The 15,302-nt window shown below is 48.4% G+C and overlaps 1 protein-coding gene across 2 annotated transcripts in view; it reads left to right on the plus strand.

Annotated features, from left to right (window-relative positions):
* PLXNA2 (plexin A2) overlaps window positions 1-15,302 on the plus strand; it is a 247,885-nt gene that overhangs the window by 159,945 nt on the left and 72,638 nt on the right. For both annotated transcript variants that reach the window (XM_003831204.8, XM_034945808.4), the window contains exons 5-8: window positions 6,989-7,089; window positions 11,274-11,397; window positions 13,344-13,497; window positions 14,102-14,198. In XM_003831204.8, the coding sequence (XP_003831252.5) occupies window positions 6,989-7,089; window positions 11,274-11,397; window positions 13,344-13,497; window positions 14,102-14,198 (476 nt within the window). The remainder of the gene's footprint in view (window positions 1-6,988; window positions 7,090-11,273; window positions 11,398-13,343; window positions 13,498-14,101; window positions 14,199-15,302) is intronic.

Here is a 15,302-nt window from a genome sequence, read left to right on the forward strand (position 1 = left end):
TGAGCCAAAGGGGATGGAGTAAGAGGCGTGTCAGGAGGGAGGGGGCCTGGACTTTCCCCAGAGGGTCTACCTTGGCTTCTCTGCCTGAGAGAATAAGGCCAGGGGCAGGGGCAGGGCTGGGCCTCCCCAAACATTGGCCCACATTTCTCTCCCTGTGAGGACTCTGAATGAGTGTCAAGGGAAGGATAGTACACTAGGCTGCCAGGCAGAAAATCCACAGAAAATCAACATCTCCATGTTAATTGCACCCATTTACAGAAGGGCTTACAAGATTTGGTGCAAGCCTGTGAAGAAGAAAAACTCCACCCACCCATTTATTCCATCAGTTAACAGCTACTGGGTACTAGGAGCTGTAGGGTGCAGAGAAGCAGAAACCTCACCTGCCTTCAGGTTGCTTCAAGCCTCCTGATCCCTGCTCTGCTCTTGCCTCGGATCTCGCAATGGACTCCTGGGCCACCTTCTCCCTCCTCATCCTTCAGAAAGAGCCCTTGCAGTATATCTGAGAAGAGCGAACAGTCGGTCCCATCATGGGCCGTGGAGGATTCTCCTCCAGTTGGCCACTTTGCCACTCACTGCAAGTGAGGACTTAAGCGCTCTTTGGGGGCCTTAATTTCTCAGTAGATCCAATGAAAATCATAACACATAACAATACCTGTCCTCTCTTCCTCTCTGGGGAGTTGTGCAGATCAAATTAGATAATGTGTGTGGAAGCATTTCAAAAATGCCAAAACCCTCTGCCAGGATTGCTGTGACTGCGTTATTGATCTCTGTCCATACAGCAGCCCCAGCAGGGGTCTCTCTTCAATCCACCATCAGCTGTGTGTGTAAATGAGTATCAGATCTTTTCTTGAAAACAGGTTTGGATTGGGGGAAAGAGAAGAAAGTGGCTCTGAGACCCTATAAACCTGAAGGGGTGAAGGGGTGGGCCTGCAGGGAGGGACCACCAAGAGAAGGTACAAAGGAAAGGAGAGAGGCCCAGGGAGCCAGCTCCGTCAGCTTCAGCTGCTGTGTGCTCTGCCCTGAGCCCTGAGGACCAGGAGGCTGTTGATGAGGCCAACTGGTGCTCCATTCGGGCATCTGTGCCACCTCCCACCCCTGCCATCTGGCTCCCAGCCACTGAGAAGGCCTCTGTTTCTTCCCTTGTGTCAGGAGCAGGGGACACGTGTGAGGACAGGTGTACCATCTGGTAGGGCAGATTCCAGGGAAGAAAGAGATTAAATTCTCAATCTTGGAGGGGCCCACCAGCCTGGGGAACAATTTTCCCTTGTTCCTTTCATCCCTCTGTGTCTCTCTTGCATGATTGCAAAGGGATCTTGCAGATCGCTTGAACACTGAGTGCTCCTGCCAGAGCCCCCTGAGGCGAGCTGCCACTCTCTGTCCTCTGAGCCACGACGGTCCTGGTTCTACTTCTATTGTGGCATCTGTCCTACCATATTGAGATTATCTGTTTCCTTGGTTTTGTTCTCAGCTGAACCATGGGCTCCAGGAGGGAAGAGAATGTAGCCCTGATGCCTAACAGAGGGTTGAGTACAATGTAAGTGCTCAGTAGATGTTTAAGGACTAAATGGGCCTCCGGCATGATCCACTGTCAGAATCATGTGAGGTTTTCTGCTTTCACCTCAGGCGTTTCTCCAGAAGAGCCATGTAAGTGCTCAGAACCACGTGGTCCTTCCAGGTGTCCATATAGGGTGGCAGAGATGCAGTGTTGATTCTCTGTCCCCAGGCTCACTTGGCAAAGGGCGCTTGTTCTTATGCCTACCATTGGGAAACTCTTCTGTGGAAAGGGTGATGTGTCTGCTCCTGATGGGAGTAACTGCCCAGGGGCTCTGTCCAGGATGACTCACTCTTAGGGCCTCTGAGGCTTTCCTGGCCTTACCTTGGATGGTCCAAACACTACAGGTGTGCCATGCTTTTCAAGACCTTCAGGAAAGAGGCTGGGTCCAGCGGCTTCCCTCAGTGACTTGTCCCCACTGCCTCTAATAATTATCTGATAATGTGTCTGGCTATACTGGGCCTGACGCTCTGTGGGCTACTCGTGTGCTGAATTGAGAGAGTTGGTCAGGGAAGGAAAACTGCCCGACACTCTGCACTCCCTGCCAAGTCCCTCCCACATGTATCTTCAGCCCCGCTGAATCAGGCCAAGGAAGGCACCAGAGACGCGGGGCCCCGGGGCCAGGAGAGCCAAGAACACAGTGTGAGTCACCTTTAATTAAGAGTATTTCTTAAGTAAATGACTTAACAGGACAGTTATATTCATTAAAGGTGTAGTTACAAGCCATAAGATCAAGCAGAAAAGAATGTCAAGCATGAGGGTGGAATCCAGTTTGAAGCAGCACTGCGGGTCCTGGGGAGAAGGCCATAGGGGGCAGGAGAAGGGCACCCTCCCATTGTATAATTCCCATTGCCACACTCACCCGCCAGCCCAGCCACCCCCAGATCCCAGCACTCAGAGTGGAGGGGGCCAAGGAGCCTCAGGCATAATTAAAATGCAATAATAGTAAACAAATGCTAATTAAAGTGTCATAAAGTGTCCCATTAAACTCTGAGTCAGCCCTGACAGAGGGCGCCCGACGCGGTGGACACTCTCCAGGAGAAAGCTCCCTTTCCTTCTTGAGTTTCTGAAGACATCTCCCTCCCCACCCGACCCAGTCCTAGAACAAGTGCTGGGCTGTCACCTGGGGTACACAGTGAAGTGGCTCCTGACTGCGGAGGCTTGAACTTGGTCCTTTATGGACTTCATAGATGCAGAATGATTAGAACCAATTTCTCACTGGGCATAAAGTAGTCCCCAGAGCACTGTTGCCTTCCCCTACACCCCTAAAATCCCTCTAATTCCTTCCATTGCACCAAGGAAGAGTGATATTCTGTTTCTTCCTGGCCCCAGGACCTAACATTTAAAAAGACCCACTCGGAGAGCTGGAGTCATCTATATCAGTGGTTGGCCTGCGTAAGAATCGGTTGGAGAGTTGTTAAGACCCATTTCCTGGACCTCTTCCCCAGTGTTTCTGATTTAGTGCACCCTGGATTTTCATGTTCAGTAATCTCACACGTGACACCAATGGTGCTGGTTTGAGAACCACACACTGAGGGCCATAGCTCCTTGAGAGCCCCAGGCCTGCCTCATGGAGGACATTGTTTTGGCCAAGGCTAGAAGGCTTGGAGGCATCACATATTCCAGCTCTGTGGTCTTTGCAGTTCTTCCCATGGTCACCCAGACTCACATATCCAGACTTGCACCATCCCTCCCTTGCCCTCACCAAAGGTGTTTGAAGAAACCCTGCTTTCCAATGTCTGCTTATATGGTTCTTTCCACCTGGAATGCTCTTCATCTGTCTAAATATTCTTCACCTTTTAAGGCCCGGACACATACTGTGTATACTCCGTTTAGGGCAGCACTGTCAGATAGAAATAAAATATAAGCCACAAGCATGAACTACATGTGTAATTTTAACTTTTCTAGTAGCCACATTTCAAAAAGGAAGAAGAACAGGTGAAACTAATAATACATTTAACTCAAGATAGGCAAAATATCTTTTCAACATGTCAATAAAAATTATTGATGTAATTTTTTCCCTTTTTTCTTTTCCTCACTAAATCTTCCAAATCCAGTGTGTATTGTAGACTTACAGTACATCTTAATTTGTCCTAGCTACATTTCAAACTCAATAGCCGCATGAAGCTAGTGGCTATTGTATTGGGCAGCACAGATGCAGGCAGTGTTTTCTCGTTGCTCTGAATTCCCTCAGCCCTCTTTGAATACTTGTCTTAGAACACGTATCGCTTTCTTCTTTTTATTGCTAGCCTGTTCACAACTTGAAGGTGCTAGTTGTGTTTTAATGCTGTCGTTGTTTTTATTCTGAAGTGCCTAGCACTGGCCTGGATGGAGGACACGATCAATGAATATTGACTGACAAATGAATATAGAAGCACATGAATATAAGAGACAGAGAAGGCTCCTGGGAACATCTGACTTTGAGGGTCTCCCCCCCGGTCACTGTGACATTTCTTTCCTCTGGTTTGTGTGTGGCTGTTACATCTTAGAGGACAGAATAATTCAAGTTTTAGACCACCCCCCTCCACCCCTGCCAACTTACAAGTTTCCTGTTTCACTTTGCTCTTCAACTCAGTGCATTAAAAAAAAAGAAAAATCACCAGGAGGGCCCAGGAAACAGGAAAAATAGTTGTGCTATTGGTTTCATGTTTGGAGAAGAACAGGGTTTCACTATCTCCATGGCACTTGGCGTGAAAGTGGGCTTTGTTGCTGGAGACACTGCTCCCATTCAGGGCCCCTTTTCCCAGCTGCTGAGGGCTGGGCTGTGTTTTGACAGACGGGCCGAATGCAATGCAGACAGTTGTTTTAATTTGCAGCCAGATGCAGACATCACTCACAAGGAGCCCGAAACCCAAGAAAAGGAGGCTAGGCACTGGACCACCATTCTCAGGCCTCAGAGAGTGGTTTGGAGGGGGCCAGCGGAAGCCTCCCAGGCAGCCAGGGTCTCTGTTATCCCAGAGGGCTGATAGTCACCAGGCCTGGGAGAGGTACACTAGAAGGTCTCCGGCAGATACCTGTCTGAAAGGTGTTTCTTGTAGGCATCGTGGGCCATGAGGCAGGGTTCAAGGGTTATTCTTTAAGGCAGTGTGAATTGGTGGTGGTGGTGGCTGCATGTTATCTTTCAACTGTAAAGTTGTACAGGACAAAAATCATCAACAGTCTCAAGGAGGAGTTAGGGAAACTGTGGGAAATAGAAGGCTGGAATGTCAGAATTGGCAGGGACTAATGTAGCCTTCCTCTGAGGGCAGAAATCCTTTCTTCCAGCCTTTGGGACGAATGTCACCTTGACTGCTTATGCATCCCTGTGATAGGCGTTCCTTTGGAAAGCCAGGCGGTTGCATGATGTTGAGCTTTTCTGAGCTTTTCACCCATGAGTCCCACTGCAGCCATACTGCTCCCCTTCGAACACTGGAAAACAGCCTACATGACTACTTTGAGACTCTTCATTGGACTAAATAAACATCCCAGGTTCATCTGCTGTACCTCAGACACCACTTCTGCATCCCACCCCATCCTGGCCACCCTCCGGGAAGGATCTCTGGTTGAGCAACGCCCCTCCTAGGGCAGGTTGCGGAGACCTGAACTCCGGACTCCCCAGTGGGGGGTGGCTTCTCTCGACCCTGATGCTGTGTGTCTATTTATGCAGCCCATGGTCAGATTAGCTTCTTTCGTTATCACCTCACCCTATCAGGTCACATCAGATTTTGAGTTGAGTTGACTTTGAGTCAACTCAAACCCTTAGGTCTATCACACTTGAACTATTTCAAATCAGCTATCCCCCGTCTTAAACTTAGAGTACCAGTCTTTTTTAAAAGCTAAATTGCAAGATTTTACACTCATCTCCCTGCATTTCATGTTTTTATTATTAAAGGGACGTGAGGGATGTTTAAAGCTGATCATGTCACTGACTTACAGAAAAGCCTCATATATGCAATGTTAAGTGTGATGATGTAGGAAGGATGGGTGGGGACACCCAAGAGAGGAAAGGCAGGCTCATCTCTCTCCCCTCCCACCCACTGTACACCCTACACTTAAGTTTATACTGAACTTATCCATGATCGCTTTCGCTCATCACAATCCTTCAGATTGGCATGTCTTTCCAGGTCTCTGCATCTGACCCCCTCTTACCCTTCAAGGCACCCCTACCCCACTGGTCACCTCTTTGCTAAGTTCCCCAAACCTTCAGCACTCACAGAAATCCCACACAACAAAAACTCAGCAAAATGTAGAGCAAGTCTCGGTTTGTCATCCCCAACTCCCACTGGACCGTAGGGTTCTGGGAGGGCAGAATCTGTGTGCTGTTCGCTATCGTTTCTCTGTTGCATAGCACCAGAGCTCCACAGCGTTGACATCTGATAAACATTTGCTGAGTGAACAGTGTTAGGATCCATCCTGAACCTCTCAGGAGGATGCCATGGAGATGTCTCCATCATATCTTTTGTCCCCCCGCCAGAGGCAGAACACTGTGCTGCTGGACCACAGGTTATGTTTTTACTTTTTACACATCTGGTAGGTGGGGGACCTCTATGCCCTAACAAATAAGAACCCATTCCCAGCCCAGCAAAAGTTTTTGCAGCCCAGCAGCCTCCTGCCCCAGCCAGCAACAGATACCTAGGACATATCAACTGGAACACTTCAGTCCTCTGGCCCCCTTGCCTGGTCTTTATTTTCACCCCTGCTGTGCAAGTAGGGGTGAGTAATATCCAGACAGGCCCAGCTCAAGCCCCTGCAGGGCCCCAGCAGAAGACCAGGAGGAGTGTGCAAGGGCTACACTCTCTGGGGGGCAGGGTCTTGATCTACAAATTCCCACTTTCCAGGCAAGACTGAATCAGGCAGCTCTTTTCTGTGGATGTTCCCATTTAGCCAGACTTTTCAAAGGATGGGAGATTTACTAGAGAAACTGAATGCAGACATCAGAGAATGGGATAATTGGATCCAGGTGGTATATTTGGTTGGCTGTAAAGAGTCTGTGCCATACTATGAATATTATTTGATGGGAAAAGTTTCTCCTTTCCCTTTTTGAATGTTTTCTGTGTAGGCAGGATGTCTCAGCCCAAGCCCAGCTGAAAGCTCTTCAGAGATGAGTTTGTGCCACTCAATAGCCTTTCAACAGAGTTAACCATTTTCAGTACTTGCCACTGGCTTGCCCAGCTCTCGGGAGGATGCTAGTGGAGGGCAGAAATAGATGGAGCCTTTGCTGCTACCTCTCGCGAAGGCAAGAAGTCTTAGGGCTGCCACTCAGAGACACACTCGGCTTAGCCTACCTGCCTTATGCAGGTAAAGAGATTGGGGACATTGAGGCCATGACTTGCCGCCCAGTATCACCTCTTTAGGGGAGTTGACAGTGCAAGTGTGAGTACACACAGGACTGTGTGACACACACCTGCTAGTCGTCACAGCCTAACCTCACTGTACCCTCTTTCCTCTCTCTGCCAGGTCACCAGGGTCCCCGTGGAGTCATGTGAGCAGTATACGACTTGTGGGGAGTGCCTGAGCTCTGGGGACCCTCACTGTGGCTGGTGTGCCCTGCACAACATGTAAGTTTGGGGTATACTGGAAAAGGGTTTGGCATGCAGAAGACCGGGGCTTTCCGGGAATGATGGGATATGACAGTACTTTGCAGAGAGAGAGGAATTGTCCTCTTCAGAGCAGTAATTCTAATCGTGGCTTCAGTGTTGAGAGCAGGAAGAGGCAAAGAGGCCATGGGTTGGCCTTCTTTCTAAGTGCAGGGTCTTTGCCTCTCTTCTTCCATTTTACTTCCAAATTCAGCCCTTCAGCTGCTCTGAAGTGAGGTGCTTATATCCTTGTGTCTTTGAAAGAACTCACAAGGGATACTGTAGTCTTTAGGTTTCCCAAAAACTTCTTCAGTGTAGCCTGAAATAGGTGCCCCTCTGTGCCAAGAGTGTGCAGATGGTGGTGCACTGGCATTGGGAGGTTTAGACTCCAGCTAGCTGCTGTGTGACCCTGGATGGGTCCCCTGACAACTCCAGGCCTCTGTTTCTCCATTGCTGTTTAGGGAAAATGCCTATTTCACAGGTGAATTGTGAAGACTGAATGAAATAATAAATGCTTTGGTAATAAGGAAGCCCAGAAAAGGCTACACAAATCAGAATAATTATCATGGACCCTATACCCTTGGGAGGACCCTTCTGGCCTCATTATTTTATGATTCTAAGAAGTTCACATCTCACTTCAACTGGCCTCATCATCTGCCGTTGAATACCAACTCAATATAAATGCTAAATCACACTTAAACTTCCTAATTTGAAGAGCCCCAGGGGAAGAGAAAGGGTGAAAACCCCGAAAGACAGGAGCTGGCTAGGAATTCTGTTGCCCAATGGAGTTGGAAACTCCAGGGCTCCGTGCCAGCCAGCAAAGCATCTCCATGAAATGAGCTGGATTTGGGGTGGAGGCGGAGGCGGAGGGCCAGAGTTCAGGGTCCTGCACAATAGCTCTTGGCTTCCAGCCTCTGCAGCAGGTGTTGGGAGGGCTCTGGAGGGAGGGAGGGAAGCTGGTGCCTCACAGATGCAAAATCTGGACTGGATTTGAGCCCGTGAATACTGGGTTCCCTGCTTGGGTTTTGGAGGTAAAAGATTGCTCAGAAAGTTTTGCAGAAATTCTCTTAGCAGACCTGGACAGTGTGTCTCCATTTAGGTCAGACAAGTGGTAAAGATGCTAATGTTGTGCCCCGGAATGGCAAAAGGGGGTAAATTTTGGTTCCCTGCAGTGAGGCTGACCCACCAGCCAGCAGGCAGGGTCTTTCCTCGAGAGAATTTCTTTCTCCAAAGAACCTGACAGCCTGCTGCCAGCTCTGTGCAAAGGGCCCTGGGCAGCCTGCCCTCTAGCTCTGCAGTGGTCATGTCCAGCGGTACCTCCTACTCCCCATGCCTCCGCCACTCTGTCCTCCCAGCTTCAGTGCCTGTGGCACTTCTCCCATGTCGAACACACCAAAATTATAGATCGGGGATTATCATTTATTCAACAGCAAGGACGTCTGTTTTCCCCATCTTGAACAAGTGCCTATAGATCTATCAGCAATGCCTGGGCCTCCCCGCTGGCGCAAACCACCCGGTCTTCCTCCTGGTGCAGGTCAGCCGTGACTGCTGGAATTAGCCACATCAGAATAGTCCCAGGTTTCCTCTGTCCCCTTAACTCCTTAACTCTTTAGAGAATCCTCCCTACCTACCAGGACACTCATCTCCCAGCTTCTCCGCCCCAAGAGCTCGCGGAGAACAAGATTTTTGCTGTTTATACCCAGAGGTTTCTCTGCATCTGGTCATTCTCTTCTTCACCAGACCCTCCTGCAGTGCTCTCCCACCTGCCAAGCAGCAGCCTGGTATCAGGCGTGAGGAGATGGGGGAAGCTGCAGCTCCCGGGTCCCCACGGTGGCCTCTTTAATGGAGGCCGAGGGCTGAGGAGCCTCTGAGGGGTTGGGGGGAATTGAAGCCTTCCTGTCTCTTCTGTATGCCTTGCTCTTGCAAGTGTGTTATTGTCTCCAAGGCTATTTATCTCTGTTAGGGCTGTTGCCATAAATAGTATGATAAAAAAGAGCCATTTCAGTGAGTCAATGAGATAAAGGCTCCAGTCAAGAGCTCACTTTAGAGCTATCTTAAGGATTCACTTAAACCTCAATAATTCTTTTCTTTGACAGCATTCATATTTAGATCCATTATGTGCCTGAAAAGGAAGAGGGGGAGGAGTTTGGGGGCGGTTAGGGTGCGAATCACTGCTTGATTGTGGAATCACTAGTGTCCCGATGGCTATTTGGTTTGGACACACTGGCACCAGCCGTGGAGCGGGTTTCCATGTGACAAGGCAGACAGTAACCTGAAGCTCCCGAGTGCTGGTGTCACCTGCCCACCTGCTACTGTGGGCAGGGGAGCCTAGAGCCCGAGATGAAGATGTTGGGAGAAACAGCCAAACAAGCTTTCTGACAGAGGCAGCCCTGGCTGCAGCGCCTTGTCTGTCTCTCTGTCTCAAGGCATTATTTCGTGACACAAACATTTATTTAAAATATACCATGTGACAGGTAGAATATCCCAATGAATAAAACATGGCCACTGCCTTCAAATAGCCATTAATCCACCCACAAGATCATATGCACACTGTCCCACACTGCCAAGACCCTCTCCTATTTTCTTAAAAATTTCTCTGGAGGAAAATGATAATATGAATCATTATCAGCATCATTAATATTAATATTATAAGGGCTAACACTGTCATGGCACCTACTATGCGCCAGGCCATTTTCTAAGCACTAACTCCTTTAATTCTTACACCAACCCTGTGAAATAGGTATTATCATCCTCCTCCTCCTTTTTTTTTTTCTTTGAGATAAGGTCTCACTGTGTCACCCAGGTGAGAGTGTAGTGGTGCAATCACAGCTCACTACAGCGCTCAAGTAATCTAACCAACTCAGCCTCTTGAGTAACTGGAACTAGAGGCATGTGCCACCGTACCCAGCTAATTTTTTTTTTTAGAATGGGGTCCCACTATGTTGCCCAGGTTGGTCTTGAACTCATAGGCTCAAGCAATCCTCCTTACCTTAGCCTCCCAAAGTGCTGGGATTACAGCTGTGAGCCACCATGCCTGGCCAATCCTTATTTTTTTTTTTTTTTGCAGTTGAGGAAACTGAGGCAGAGAGAGATTAAGTAGCTTGTCCAAGGGTCGCAGCTAGTAGGTAACAGGTCTGGGGTTGGAACCCAGGCTCTTTGGCCCCAAAGTTCATTTGCTTTTCCATGGCTGTGCTGCTTCTCAGGTCCCACAGGCTGCCCTCACTCTGTGGTCTCAGCATCCCACAGTGCTGTAAAGAGTCATTCTAGGGCCAGGTGCGGTGGCTCACACCTGTAATCTCAGCACTTTGGGAGACTGACGCGGGTGGATCACGAGATCAGGAGTTTGAGACCATCCTGGCCAAGATGGTGAAACCCCGTCTCTACTAAAAATATAAAAATTAACCGGGCACGGTGGTGGGTGCCTGTAATCCCAGATACTCAGGAGGCTGGGACAGGAGAATTGCCTGATCCCGGGAGGCAGAGTTTGCAGTGAGCTGAGACCCTGCCACTGCACTCCAGCCTAGGCAACAGAGCAAGACTCTGTCTCAAAAAAACAAACAAACAAAAATAACAGAGTCATTCTGAGGCAGGAAAACAGGGTCTGGAGGCAGGGAACATAAGGCTGATTCACACTTCAGCTCTGACAGAAAATATCCTCTCCATAGGCGTACACTGGCTGTAAATGACTTTGTAACTTTACTTCATCCTCTTCATTTACATAAGACATACTCCAAGCAGAGGGTATTTAAACTCCCCCAAAATTCTGTAACAGGGCCTTTGAGCCCCTATGCTCAGGCCCGCTCCCGCACTGTGGAGTGAACTTTCATTTTCAATAAATCCCTTCATTCCTTCCTTGCTTTGTTTGTGCGTTTTGTCCAATTCTTTGTTCAAGACATCAAGAACCTGAACACCCTCCACTGCTAATTCTTTATGTCGAAACTGGATCTCTCATGTTGGGGATTAATCCTCTTCCCTCTCGGTCTGTCCTTAACTGCGACGGAGACTGTCTGAGAGTCACCAAAGCCCTCCGGAGTACAGTAAAAGTCTTCTTCAGAAGACAGGACACAGGCCTCAGGGCAGCAAACTCCCATCCTGCCCAGGGGACAATGGAGCCAAACAGATGGGTCCCAGAGGCCTGACCTCTTGTGAATCTGTGTTTATGGCAGGTGCTCCCGCAGGGACAAATGCCAACAGGCCTGGGAACCTAATCGATTTGCTGCCAGCATCAGCCAGTGTGTGAGCCTTGCAGTGCATCCCAGCAGCATCTCAGTATCTGAGCACAGCCGGTTGGTAAGTAACTCATCCAGGGGCATGGGGAGAGGGAATACAGTGCATGCACCTGTGTGGGTGTGCTCCATTCACGCTTGCACAAGTATCTGTAAATTGATCAGACTTTAAATCCAGTAAGGAGACTTTATGATTATAGCAAAAGTATGGCAATGCCTATTGTAAAGGGCATAGTCATTCTCCAGTTTCCCTGAAAATTCATTACCCATTGATCTGTTTTGTAAATCTAGATTTTGCATTTAGTAACAAACATCTGCAACATAATGCAATCCAATACCAAATAACACATTCTTTAGTATCTGCTGCATTTACAATTCTCCACTCGCTGCACTCTTAAAGAAATCTGCGAGTTGCATGTGTGTATGTGTGTGTGTGTGTGAGAGAGAGAGAGAGAGAGAGAGCAAAGAATAAGAGCAAGAAAGAGACTGCCTCAATTCGAAGTCAGTGTATGCTTAAAGAGAATATTAAAGAGAATAAAATAGCCCTTAACTATCTGTCAAGGTACAACCCAAAATATTTCATGTCCTTAGGCCCTGCATTATTATTTCATTCTGAAGGTTTTATGAGCATTCACGAATGTTAATTAGTTAATGAACCTTCCAAGATTTCAGTTCATTCATCCCCACCAGGAGCTTTTGGCTCCAAGGGAGCTGAGGAAACAAACAGGGGAGTTTGTACCTAAGTCTCTTGGCCCCATGGAAACGAAACTGGGGCAGAGATTCAGCAGCAAACAAATGTATGGAAAGGTTAGGTGATGCCCACTGAGACTGAGAAACCCACTGCAAATAACACCACTGGGTATTGATAGGAAGATAGAGGGAAACCTACAGGCTGGGCGCGGTGGCTCACGCCTGTAATCCTAGCACTTTGGGAGGCTGAGGTGGAGAGGGTTGCTTGAGCCCAGGAGCTCAAGACTAGCCTGGGCAACATAGTGAGACCCTGTCTTTACTAAAAATTTAAAAAATAAAACAAAGGGAAACCTACCTACGCCATCACGGTCCTCAGCTTGGAGGCCACAGAGATGTCATCACCATGAACCCTATGGGCACACCTCATGGGCAGAGGAAACCAGTCGCCTTTCTTACCTATTCAAATACCACTTAGATGCTGTATTGTGGTAATTTGAGTACAAACTCATTTAAAAGTGCAGTGGATTTAGAGCAGCATTTTGCCATTGAATATTTTCTCAATCAGCAGATTCCTCAGAGAGTCTGTGATATTTTTACTGTTAAAAGTAGGGTCTTCAAATTCAAAAAAGCTGAAAACCGCTGGCCTAGATTATTGGAACCCATAGGTAATAGCAGACATCAAGCAGTTGGTGGCCACTTCTCTGATCCCCTGAGCTCCTTATGAACCTACTGGTCCATTTCAAGGGAGCTGCTAGAGAACAGAGAGCCCACATGGAACAGAGAAGCACAAACTCTAGGGAACACGCAGCCTTTAGAAGCAGCCTCTTGATGAATGACAGCCAGGTGAGGAGCTAGCTATCTTCCACCAACCTAGTGAGCTCCTGGTAAACCTCCAGGTTGGTGATATTTACTCCCATGAGCCATGGCTAAGGCCTTGTCTGTGAAGGGCTCGGCCCATGACTTGCTTTCAAGTTCGCGTGGTGCCTTGCAATTAATTTTCATGTCAAAATGAACAGGGGCTTAGATGGATTTTGGTACCTTTCCCTCTAGCGCCCCCACCCCTCGGGCTTTCTAATGCTGGAGAAGATGGAAACATTAATTAATAATAATATTAATAAAGACCATTGACCCTACACACATTGAATAATTAATGACTGTAACTTCAGTGTTCAAAGCTGGAAGACCACTTAGACCAACATCCTTCTTTTATAGATGAGGTCAGGGGAGATCAGTGAGCAAAGTGGGTCACAGCAGGGCTGGACCTGGAGTCCAGGTCTCCTGAGGCATTTCTTTGGCATCATCTCTTTGCTCCTCCCACAGCTCAGCCTGGTAGTGAGTGATGCTCCTGATCTATCTGCGGGTATTGCCTGTGCCTTTGGGAACCTGACAGAGGTGGAGGGGCAGGTGTCTGGGAGCCAGGTCATCTGCATCTCACCTGGGCCCAAGGATGTCCCTGTCATCCCGCTGGATCAAGGTAAGAAATATCTGCCATGAGAGCCACAAATGAGGGGCTTCTCTATACTGAGGGAGCTGGGGGTCACAAGAACTAGGCACACAGTCTTCTTATACCAGATACTAATATTGGCTTAGACAACTTGTTTAAGTTTGAAAGCAAACTGTCATGCCCCAAAGTGAATTTCAGGAAGGAAAATACTTGCTCCACTTTGAGTTAAGGCTGCACAGAACACAGCGTCTTTCCAGATAGCCCGTCCCTCCTAGGAATGGAGTGGCTTCCATCAGTAGTTTTTTAGCAGGTCTCTCCACAGAACTGGGGGCTCAGACCTAATATTTCTGAAATCCTTTCAGTAATGGAACATGACTGACAAAGGCAAGGGGCTCCATGGAATCTGCTTCTTCCTCCCTGCAGGCAGAGGAAGTCTGGGTGTGAGGGGTGGGCTGGTATTTACCCAAAGAGGCTTCCTTGGGAGGAGAAGAGACGATTCAGGCAGGTTCCACATAGTATCTGCATCCTAAGAGAGCCCTGTGGTGGCTTCATGACTTACATTTTATTTTTGTGGCTGTCCACAGGGTCCCCCACGTTGTTACCCAGCCCCATCCTTTTTTGTTTGTTTTTCCAGACTGGTTTGGGCTGGAGCTACAGCTGAGGTCCAAGGAGACAGGAAAGATATTTGTCAGCACCGAGTTCAAGTTTTACAACTGCAGTGCCCACCAACTGTAAGTGCTTATTAGAAAGGGTCTTGTTCTGGGTCTGGATGTGGGTATGGGCTTTCTTCCCCTCGATGCTAAGCTCCTTTAGGGCAGGAACCATGTTGTAGTCACCTCACAGTTTCCCCATGGGGCCTGACACTTTGTTTGGACAGAGTACACTGTACATAAATACTACCATATTAAACCAAATGGTATTTACTCTCTATAGTCTCTGAATCCTTGGATGCCACCCCAACACACCTAACCCCCAACTCTCAGGCCAAGATAGTAAAAAGAGAGTCAGAGAACAGGAACTGTAAAAAAAGTTCTTCATTTTCCATCACTTGGTGGTGACTTTGAAGGTAGAGGCTGACAGTGAGTGGAGTATGGACATGTCACCCACAACCAGATGAAGAGGGACTCCGAGATAGCGACTCGGCTATGCACACAGTCACCCACAGAGGAGGAGCAGGGAAGGGGGAAAGTAGCCTCTCTCAGCACATGATAAAAAGACCTGGATGGGGAGGTGGAGCAGAGGCCTTCACTCCATCATTTTTTTAATCCATCCTTCAATATTTTCAAGAGGAAGGGAAACCAGACAGGCCAAACCACAGCCTTCAGTGGGGCTTGACTTTAGTTCTATGGACCTCACCAGCCATTCCAGCAGCTGAATGCCTGCCAGTTGGTGCCCACACGCTATGAGACCCCATAACTGTGTGAGAAGCTGGGAACATTTCACAGGGAAAAAGCAGAAATGGAGGGAGTGAAACCCCTACTTAGTTTCTGCTGATCCTCCCTGGTAGAGAAACTGAGACCCTTTCCACCGAAGCTGGGAACTCATACACCATTTGGTTTAGAAAGAAGGAAACACAGGCCTCTGTAATAGAGCCACATAAGGGTCATAGGACCAAAAACCCTGGACATTCAGCAAGGGGAGAGGTCAATCAACAGCTCCATATCAGAGGAGGCAGTGATTCGGAATGTTTACGGACTCATCCTTCCCATTGCCCAGGGCAGGAACCACTTGGGATCCACATCATAGTCAGGTCTTCGGGGGTATCCAGTCTGTAGGGTCCAAGCTATGGGCATGAAGGACTCAGCAATCAAGATGGGAAGAGGGTCTGTTTGCAG

The sequence above is a fragment of the Pan paniscus genome, chromosome 1, assembly GCF_029289425.2.
Source record: "Pan paniscus chromosome 1, NHGRI_mPanPan1-v2.0_pri, whole genome shotgun sequence".
Classification (NCBI taxonomy): Eukaryota; Metazoa; Chordata; class Mammalia; order Primates; family Hominidae; genus Pan; species Pan paniscus.